This window comes from Pyxicephalus adspersus, chromosome 1 (genome assembly GCF_032062135.1).
Source record: "Pyxicephalus adspersus chromosome 1, UCB_Pads_2.0, whole genome shotgun sequence".
NCBI classification, from domain to species: domain Eukaryota; kingdom Metazoa; phylum Chordata; class Amphibia; order Anura; family Pyxicephalidae; genus Pyxicephalus; species Pyxicephalus adspersus.
In genome coordinates this window covers 124,198,013-124,208,391 of record NC_092858.1, presented here as the reverse complement: position 1 = coordinate 124,208,391, position 10,379 = coordinate 124,198,013, and the positions used below count along the sequence as shown (strand labels likewise).

The 10,379-nt window shown below is 35.9% G+C and overlaps 1 protein-coding gene across 2 annotated transcripts in view; it reads left to right on the top strand.

Moving 5' to 3' along the window:
- Window positions 1–10,379, top strand: part of TRIM33 (tripartite motif containing 33) — a 53,689-nt gene that overhangs the window by 31,342 nt on the left and 11,968 nt on the right. For both annotated transcript variants that reach the window (XM_072426133.1, XM_072426124.1), the window contains exons 6-11: window positions 635–749; window positions 2,289–2,435; window positions 2,675–2,792; window positions 5,186–5,430; window positions 6,210–6,386; window positions 7,125–7,328. In XM_072426133.1, coding sequence (XP_072282234.1) covers window positions 635–749; window positions 2,289–2,435; window positions 2,675–2,792; window positions 5,186–5,430; window positions 6,210–6,386; window positions 7,125–7,328 — 1,006 coding nt within the window. The remainder of the gene's footprint in view (window positions 1–634; window positions 750–2,288; window positions 2,436–2,674; window positions 2,793–5,185; window positions 5,431–6,209; window positions 6,387–7,124; window positions 7,329–10,379) is intronic.

Genomic DNA, 10,379 nt, shown 5'->3' with positions numbered 1-10,379 from the left:
TATATATATATATATATATATATATATATATATAATATAATTTTTTTTTTTTTTTTCATTGGGAACACTTAGTAACAGTTTAGAAGTTAACTCATGCATACACATGTGTAGAACTTAACAAAATGTCATGTTGGTTGTAGTCTTTTTTTATTTATTTGGCAGTCTCCTTCTCCAGGGAGAGACTCTACAACGTTCCTGTCAGTTAGGACAGGAACATTGGTGAAATCTCACTAACAGTGTTTCTAATCATTCAGCAGTCTATTTCTCTATACTGAAATCACTTCTTTATGCACTTTGGCAGATTTTGCATACTTGAAATGATTAATAAACTGCATTTAAATGTATTAAATAACTGTTTCATGCATTTTTATGTATGCATGGGCCTGCATTGTCTTGATCTTGTCTGTAAAGTACTAATCAATAGGCCAAATGGTATACTTCATTGTAAAATGTTTTTAAAATAAGCAATTTTTTCCCCTGGACACCACAAAATGTATTTACAGTTTACAATGTACTGTAGGTCTTTTGTTATGTAGACATAAGAGGTCCGTTTTACACATATTCTCTATGTACCTCAAGATTTTTTTTCCTGTCTTGATAAGACTTTCAATATTGTTTTCCTTGTGTTTGGCAGGATAAAAGAAGTGAATGAAACTAATAAACGAGTGGAACAGGAAATTAAAGTGGCTATCTTCACCTTAATAAATGAAATTAATAAAAAGGGGAAATCTCTTTTGCAACAGTTGGAGGTAGGAAACGGGTATTTTTGGAAAAAAAAAATGGAGCCTTGGTCTTTATTAATCGGTAATTCTAGAACAGATTATGTAGCTATTACTTGGAGTTTTACTAAAATAAATTTGTGCTGAAGTTTAAAGGCAAACATCTTTTTAGCTGTGGTGTTTTTAACATCAAGTATGAATGTGACATCTATGGGCACTTTCAAAAAGGTTTATGATCCAGCTGAACCTGTAAAAGCTGTTAGCAGAAGTAGTAAAAACACAGCAGAAAAATGTTTTCAGAAAAATTATTTTTCTTGCAACCATATATGTGTTGTGTAGTATCTATTGAGCAAAAGTAACACTCAAAGTGTGTGTAAAAAAATAAATAAATAAAAAAAATTGATATTAGCAACCAAATGAAATCCTTAAAATGGTTGGCTTATTAGCGTATGCATTGCATTTTTTTTTTTTATTTAACACTAACTTTGTGGCCTTTGTTGACCACAGTCACTTGACTGCCTTCAAAGACATACTTTCAGCCTTCTCTAAACAATGTGCTCCTTTGCTCTATGTATGTAATACAAACAACTAATTTTCATAGTTTTCTAAGTCTTGAACTTGCACTTTTATGTATAGATGTTTTTATTATATATTCATGTTCTGCCTTTTAACACAGCGTAATGGTGATGGATATTGAGTGCAGTGTTCTCCCCAATAATTTTTTAAGCAAGGTGGGTAGAAGCTCCAGGCGGGTGGTGGCCCCCGTATAGTGACTCGGCTTTTCAGTAACCACCCAAAAACAGCCAGGTGGTTAATGAAAAGTGGCTGGGGAGAACCCTTGTGTGATATGTTTTTCTAGGCCTCATTACACTAAGAAGATGGCTGAAAATGCAATGCTACTTTCTACCCATTCTTGGTCACTAAGAATTGGTATAGAAATGTAGATTTTTTAATTTCATTTCACCTTTTTGTACTGTGTAAAGTTTGTTTTAACACATTATATAAACAGGTGATATTTGTTTATCAACTGTAAGATACAAAGCTGATAAATGGAACCAGAAGACAATCAACAAATTAAAGTCTAGAAAGACTTAAGCTACGTACACACGGCAGATTTTTATCGCCCGATAATCGGCATCGGCCAATTATCGGGCGAAAATCTTCCGTGTGTACAGTCGGTGTCGTCCATCGTCCGGGCGACCGACCTGCCGGATGCACGGACGATGGACGACAGCCGATCGTAATGAAAGGGAAGGGGAGAGCGTGCAGCAGGGTGCCGCTCCGTCGCTCTCCCCCTCCCCTCTCCATAGAGCATGAATGGTGCTGTATGTACAGCATCGTTCATGCATCTTGCAGCCCCTTGTCGTTGGAAAGGATCGTGAAAGATCCTTTCCAACGACAAAAATTGCAAGTGTGTACGCAGCTTTACCTTTGCCACTTTTAATATCTCACAAATTGCCTGTGATTATCACTTTTCATGAAAACAGACCAGGCAGTTATCTTTAATTGATATAATTTGGTTTAAATAAAAATGCAAATAGTATAATGTGTTTGTGGATTGGCTTTCAGAGTGTAACAAAAGAAAGACAGATTAAACTTTCGCAACAACAAAATGACATAACTGGCCTCTCTCAACAAGTGAAACATGTAATGAATTTCACCAACTGGGCTATACAGAGTGGCAGCAGCACAGCACTACTTTACAGTAAACGACTGGTAAGTTTTTGTAAAGAGCACAATCTTAATTAATGGTCTTTTAGTTAGGGAAAAATAAATTAAAACTTGTGTGTCTGTTTTTTTTTATTGTTTATGCAACAAAAGTTAGAGAAAAATGTGAAGTAAAATATGCCTTTTGACATTTGAGCTTTCCTTTAGAGCATCCTTTTATATACCTCAAAAAGGTACAATCTCTCTGTATTTTTTGAATTTCTTATCCCTTTCCCCCCCTCCCCCAGATTACTTTTCAGTTACGCCACATCTTAAAAGCACGATGTGATCCTGTTCCAGCCGCAAATGGAGCAATAAGGTTTCATTGTGACCCAACATTCTGGGCAAAGAATGTAGTTAATTTAGGTAAGGTCATATTTTTTTTTTTGTGCAGTTTATCTTTTGGTGTTTGTATGATCTGGACCCATCTGTAAACTAAAAATTTTTTGTTACTTGCACTTTTTTTTTTCAAACAAAGAACTAAAGGTACAAGTTGCTAAAAATTTGATGCAGACTGCAGTCTTATAAAAACATTGGGAGAAGCTGCAGAGAGGCCAATACTTGGACCCGGGGTTGCCTAAAATAATCATTACAGTTGTTTTTGAGAATTTTGTTTCTAATTTTCACTTAACTTTTTGTATCTAAAACCCAGTCATCAGCTTACAGTTTTATGTATACACACATCTACACCTCATGCATTTTACATACCTCATATAGTACGAAACATATATAAAATATTGGGGAAAGTGCCAAACTTCTCCATTGTTGGTACCTGTATATATGTTGTGCTCAATTTTTTTTTTAATGATTTAGGCTATTTTACTTTATAAAACTTTTACACTTCTGGTATAAGCATGGTGACAAAAATGCATTTGTTACCTTATGTGAAAATTCCCAGGTTTCATTTAAACAGGAGCTGTTGGTAATTGCAGATCTAGTCCAGTTAGCAATTTTACTCTGAGAGGAGGCATAGTGGGTGATGAAGGGGCATGTATCAAGACTTGAAGTTGTGGGTTAATAGTATAAAAAAAAAATGTTGCATATACTGTTGTATATGTTACTGTGTTTTATATAAAAATATAGATCAGTATATACATATTCCCCCCCAAGTTCTGTAAAGCACTAAACCTGTTTCTGACAGCACTAATGTTGTCCCTAGTGGTCTAGCTTAGTGACTGCATGAGTTTGACATCCTGGTAGAAAAAATGTGTGATTAAATGTCAGAAACGGACACATCATCTTAACAAGCCTATTCCATGTTTCCGATCTTCCTGGACTTTTGTATAAAGTGAATCTGACAGTTGGTATGAAAAAATTGGTCCACTACGTAAGGAGACAAAAAATCTGAACTGTGTGTAGCTTGATACAATGGTGATTTTTAACTTGACTACAATTTTGAGTTATATAAAGCAGTTTAACTTTAAATTGCTCCTGAATACCAGAGAGATAATGCCTTGACAGGACAAAGAGCCCTCTTAGAATTGTTAATTCATCTGGGACCAAGACCACAAGGGGGTGGGTAAAATAGATGAACCAGAAGAATCAACAAATTAGGGGGTAACAAGCCCTCGTGTCTGTCATGAGTGTGTGCTGTGTGGTATGCAAAAAAGCATTCGGTAGCCAGAAAAAAAGATTAAAAATAAATATGAAATGAAAGGCAGGTGAGCACAAAGGTTGAGGATACCACTTTGGGGGCATAATGTGTCATTGGTCACAGAACCTAACTAAAACCAGGCAACTTCACTAATATGCTTAATAAAGTGATAGAGATTTTAATGCTCATATGCTATTCCACCAAACATATTTATCATGGACTAAATTAAAGTGTGTGTTAGTTTAGCTAGTTTAGCATTTGTGCTGTGCACCAGGGAGGTTTTCCTTTACATCTTGTCTTGGTGTCTAAGTATTCTATCAATTTATAATTCTGTTTTTTAAATATTCTCTACTATTTTAGAGTTACCTAGCAGCTAATATCTGAGTGAAGATTCAGTTTTGCCTATACCTTGAGGGGGCTTGAGGAAAATATTGCCAGATTTATGTCATGCAAAATAAGCAGCTCAAAATCTAGGCTTTTGAATACTTTTCCCAGGAAGATTTTTTTGTGATTTTTTTTTTTTTACAGTAATAATAATTAGGATTTTCTGGATGAATAAAGACATTTATAGAGATATTTGGCAGATTTTTTCTTTTCTATTTCTTGATATGCACTAAACCATTTTTCCAGGTCAGGACCAGATATAAGTAAATCTCTTTAGACAGAGAAGCTTGTTGGGTTGGGTTTGCTTTGCCTGAAGAGCAGACCATGTACTTAAGTGTATAGTTACTACAAACTTAGTTTAGCATAAAGCAAATGACCAGAATCACACTCTGTTCAGTATTCAAAAACCAACTTGTTTTCACATCTGTCCAATCTTTTGCATGGTGATGAGTGATCGTAATAAACCAAAGTACTGTAAATTCTGTGGGATTCCATATTAAAATACTTCACAGGAAAATTAAGTCATGTCTTTGATAAAACAGTGTGGCAATATTCTTTATTAGTACATTTTCTAGGAAAACAAAATTATTTTTTGCTTTTGGTAATTAAATGTGAACGCTAATGTTTTAGTTATGTAAAATTCCAGCACATTTTATTTTTGTGTGTCAAAGTAGAAGAAAAACATCCACTACCCTAAAGTTTTGGCCTGTCGTTTCATTTGAACTCTTGACATACTACTGCCTGACATTGTTGATTTTTTTTTTTTGCCCCCCCCCAACAGGTAATCTTATTGTAGAAAATAAGCCAACTACTGGATATTCACCCAATGTAGTGGTTGGTCAGAATCCCCAAGGAACAAACCATGTAAATAAAGCCCCTGCACAAATCAACCTAGCACAACTCCGTCTCCAGCATATGCAGCAGCAGGTGTATGCCCAGAAACACCAGCAGCTTCAACAAATGAGAATGGCCCAGCCACCTGCACCACATCAAAGGCCATCTGGCCCACAAGTTATGCATCAGCAGGCAAGTAGAATGGAGAGTTATGTTTGAAAATGAACATTATCTTTATAGCTGTTGTTTTGTAGCCATTGCATGGCCTTTTCTATTTAGCTTGATTATTTATATAATACTACTACTACTACTGAATGCTCTAGTTTTTGCTATTTAATATGCTACATTTTTGATTGTAAAAATGTATTCATTGTGACATTACCAGCAACATTAGTCCCATCTTTGTTGAACTTAATGCCCTCCTAAAAAAAAGCACAGCATTTAATTTGAGGCCTAGTTTGGTGCTATATTCCCTAACAAAGTAAAATATTGGAGATAAAAAAAATGAAGTTGTGGGCCAAATAGCCTCTGTTCTAATAGCTTCTGTTTTCTATTTCACCAAATTCATACCGCAGCATATGTAAGTAGAGCACTCATAATATGGAAGATGGGACCATAATGCATACAATATATGCTAGCCACCAGCACTCAAATCTTTAAAAAACTCAAAAGTTTATTTTGGAAAATTATTAAAATTATTGAGTCATAAGGCACAATTTTATCTTGCAAGGTGACAGCCCAGTGGCTGTACAGTTCCATTAGAATTACATCAGTTTGGAATATAGGGAAGTTTGAAGCTTACATTTCCACTATTTCCTCTCCTGATGTCAGTAGGTTTACAGAAAGCTTGAACTAGAAACCTAGGAGTTTCTGTAAAAAGGAATGGAGCTATACAACCAATGTTGGAGACTCATTTAAAATTTTCTGAAACAGTTTTTGAAAGTAATAACCAAAAGCTTAATGTTTTGCAGCCTCCAAGGTTAATCAGCATGCAGACAATGCAGAGAAATAATATGAATTGCGTATCTTTCCAAGCGCATCAAATGAGAATGGCACAAAATGCTGCTCAAAATGCTAACAGAATGCCAGGTGTACCTCGTCACAATGGGCCTCAGTACTCAATGATGCAACCTCATCTCCAAAGACAGGTAAACAACTTTAATATAGAATCATCTTTATTTTATCTGTACAGTGCTAATAGTGTCTACTTGTTGGTAATCGTGTTCCTGGATCTGAAGTCCAGTCAAAGTTTAAACTCGCTGTTAGTCTCAAACACTAAGATTACGGTATGGTAAAAACAAAATCTATGTGTATTTCGTCTTCAAAACCTGTATCTGATGAATGATGGTATCCTTCTTTTACATACTAGTTTTACTATTCTGGGTATAAAATTGCAACCCTTTGAGATAATAAATTACTGCGCTTGTTTTAATATTTTTATTCTGTTCTATGGTCAAAAGATGGTTACTGTGACTATTCTCTATGCAGTGACAATTCAAAAAGTTAGTGGCATTAGTTTTAAAGGTCTTTTGCTGCGGCCCTTCACGTCTAGACATTTTAATATTACAGTATTTTTTTTTTTTTTTTCAATAAGCTGTATCCCAAATGTTTTCTGAATATGATAATTCATTGAGGCACATTAGAGTTATTTTTTTTTAACTCCAGGGACAACTGATATGTCAGTAATTTTCCGCAGGTGAAATATTTGAAATTACCTTCTTATTTGGTAAGGATAAATGAGCTTAAAATCCCTATTCTGATCTCCATGATGGTTAAAAAACTTCTTAAAATAGTATTTAATGTTATAATTTGTTTACCTATTAATTGATATACATGCACAAGTAAAGCCTTTCCCATAACTTTTTCTCTTTTGGTCTTTTCTCCAGCAACATTCAAACCCTGGGCATGCAGGTCCATTTCCTGTTGTATCGATCCATAATAATACAATCAATCCAACTAGCCCTACTACAGCATCCATGGCAAGTGCAAATAGAGGCCCAACCAGCCCATCTGTTACGTCAATAGAATTAATTCCTTCTGTTACAAATCCAGAGAATCTTCCCTCTTTACCAGATATACCACCCATACAGGTCAGTACACTTCTTTAAAATATCATCTACATATCATCAGTTGTGTTCCAAGTCCATTTCACTTTATACATGTTCTGTGCCGTTTATTTATCAAGATAGGTAGAATCTACACCAATACCTATTAGAAATCCAGCACCTCTTTCCTTAATTACCTTTTTGTGCCTGTTCTGCATAGAACGCTTCCACTGTGCCATTTTTTTGTGTACTTTTACAGTGATTGCTCCATATGAAGGTTCCATGAAAGTCCCGTTTTGCTAGAGTAAGTGCAGTGTATTTGTGTGTTGCACGCTTAAAACAATACAATTTTAAGTGGTGTTCTACACATTAGCTGAATATGGATTTGACAGTTACCCTTTCAGATGACTACTTAGTTAAAGGGTTGTTTCTGGCTGTGATTTTGCTGGTTAGATTGCAGAATTTCTTTTGAGGGCAATTTTGGAGCTGTAAATGGATGCTGGTTTTTACTAACCCTGTTAATGATTCATCTTCATTCTCCTGGATTTGTAGATTTTGTGTTTGTGGCTATCATGGATATCTTTGATTTGAAGATTTAGCATTTGAAGCCTAATTCCATGGTAATTATGAATCTATTTTGCAGTGTGGCTCTCATCCCCCAGTGTTCTGCAGTGGTTAAATAATATGAAAATATTACAAAAGGGAGGGAAGAAAAGGAAGATGTGGGAGAGGAAAGATAAGGTCCATTTATAAAAACTTGCATGTCATTCCTCCTGACAGGTACATGGGTGTTGGTCTGGATGGAGAAAGTGGCTGACTAGATACCACTCAAACAAGGTCCACACACTGCTTCTTTGGGAAACTATGTAGTAACATAATTACAAATAATAAACCAGGGCACTCTTTATCTGAGTGAAAGTGCTACAAGCTGCCCCCCTGAACATTTAGAGTAGTTGTTAACCAGACTTCATCGCTTACATTTCCACAGCTTTCTCTGCAATTTTGGCCATATTTTGTTTCATGCCATGTAAAGCCACCTGGTGACCTCTGTCAGCTTTATGCCTATAGTGTAGTGACGTTGGAGATTAGTGTTTTGCTGCGGCGCTGGAGAGATATCAGGGGTAGGATGAACAGGGTCACCCACTGTGTCCATTATTTACCCAGTCTGGGTCTAGTGCAAATGGAGGATCGATGGCTAGATTTACCCATGCTCCCCCAAGGTTCCATGCCGCCATAAGGAAGAATCCAACTGTTTGCCAAATTGAGTTTTACACCGTAGCAAATTTTATGCGATTTGTTTCGCCTGCCAAAGAGTTTATATTTGCAGCATAGCCAGCTTGTTGACCTACTATAACTGCAGTTGAGCATTAAATTTTGTTTCTAACTTCCCAGCCTGTATTAGACAAATAAAATACAGTAATTCATTAAAGTCAGGCTTGTATCTTAGCTTTCTTATACCCTGTGCCTATTTACCTGAAAATTGTTCCTTTAAATTGGTTAAGGTTCAATGTGTGAGCTCCCTTTAAAGTTTAAAGCCCTTTTTATAATCTCCATGAGCAATGATCCAAGAAATATTTGGTCTAATTGCTCTAAGAGTTCACGGTTCTTGTTGGCAACTAGCAAAGACCACTTTTTTGTGCAAAATGCATCAGCTTTTTATAAAATTAGTGGTGCCTTTGTTTATTTCTTTTTGCATTGCTGTTTGTAAGATGAAGCTTTCTTTTATGATTCTGATTGAGCAGAGGTTTGAATAGGTTGAAGTTCCTAGTCAGACTGTCTTAGAAAATCCCCAAATGTAAAAAGCCTCAGTGCTTGAAAGTAACTAAAATCCTACGAATTAAGGGGCTAGGAGTAAAGCTTGGGAGGAAGACTAGATGATGTTGACCTATGGTTCCAATGCCTTTTATGGGAATCTAAATTTTTTCAGTGAGATTTGAGTAAACCATGTAAGTACCGGAAAAATTCCCCACTAAAAGTGAGGTTGAAGTGCTTTTACCTGCCAAAATGTGAGGATTTACACCACTAACACACACAAACCTGCCTCCAGTTTGACTTTAACTTAGGCTGAATTCACACTTTGGAAATATTGCCTGATGTGTTTTCAATTGAAATCAATAGATACATACAAAGCACATGTTATGATGTTTGTGAACATGATACATGCATCATGTGTGTTAGTGACAATGAATAAAAGTTATGACATATGGAGACTATATTTTTAGGTATACAGAATAGTTTTCTCTTTACAGTTAAAGTAAATAAAACAATTGAGCATTTCATCATTTGCCTTTTTCTGTTTTTCCTCCCTTTTGTGCTCCTTGCATCAGCACAGATGCAATATGTTGCTGACCTCTGGTCCATGTGCTGTTGTTTTTCCTTCCTTCCTTTCTTTCTTTACATTAAGGTGAAGCCTACTGCAAAAATGTCAGTTATAAAAAAACGTTAATGCTCAATTTCTAATACACAGAATACATTAGATTGTAATTTTTTCATGTGATCGGTGATCTAATTTGCTAATCTGGCGTGCCTACCGCTAGCAATTAGTTTTTATTCTGTAAATAAATGTATTGATTATTAGAGTTAAATACTGGTGAGAATAATGACTTTTGCGGCAGTGTTTCCCAACCAGCATTTCACGGTACCCTAGGGTTTCTCCAGGGGTTCCATGAGCAATGCTCAGTTTGTGCCTTTCAGGTCAGTTTGACAGATGCCAAAAGTCTTTTTGCTTATCTGTAAGGGTGTCATTTTTCCCACTGGCCAGAAATGTAGGACACATTCTTCCTACTGACCACCATGCCAATGTACTGTAAGCTGTAGATATAGTAGGTATAGCAGCGGTACTTTAAGGCCTTGAAAGGTATTTCAAGGGTTCCAGCATGTTAAATAAGTTAAGAAACCCTGATCTATGGAATCAATCCCATAATGTGTACCTAGTTTATTTCTGGTAATTGGTGGTGGTAATAAAGTATGTTTTATTAAAGCTCTATCAGCAGGACGATTATTTGCATGTATGCATACACAGTAGTAGTGTTGGTCGAATAGCTTACTATTCGATTTGCCAGGTATTCGCTCGAATAGACCAAAATTTTTCGGGTG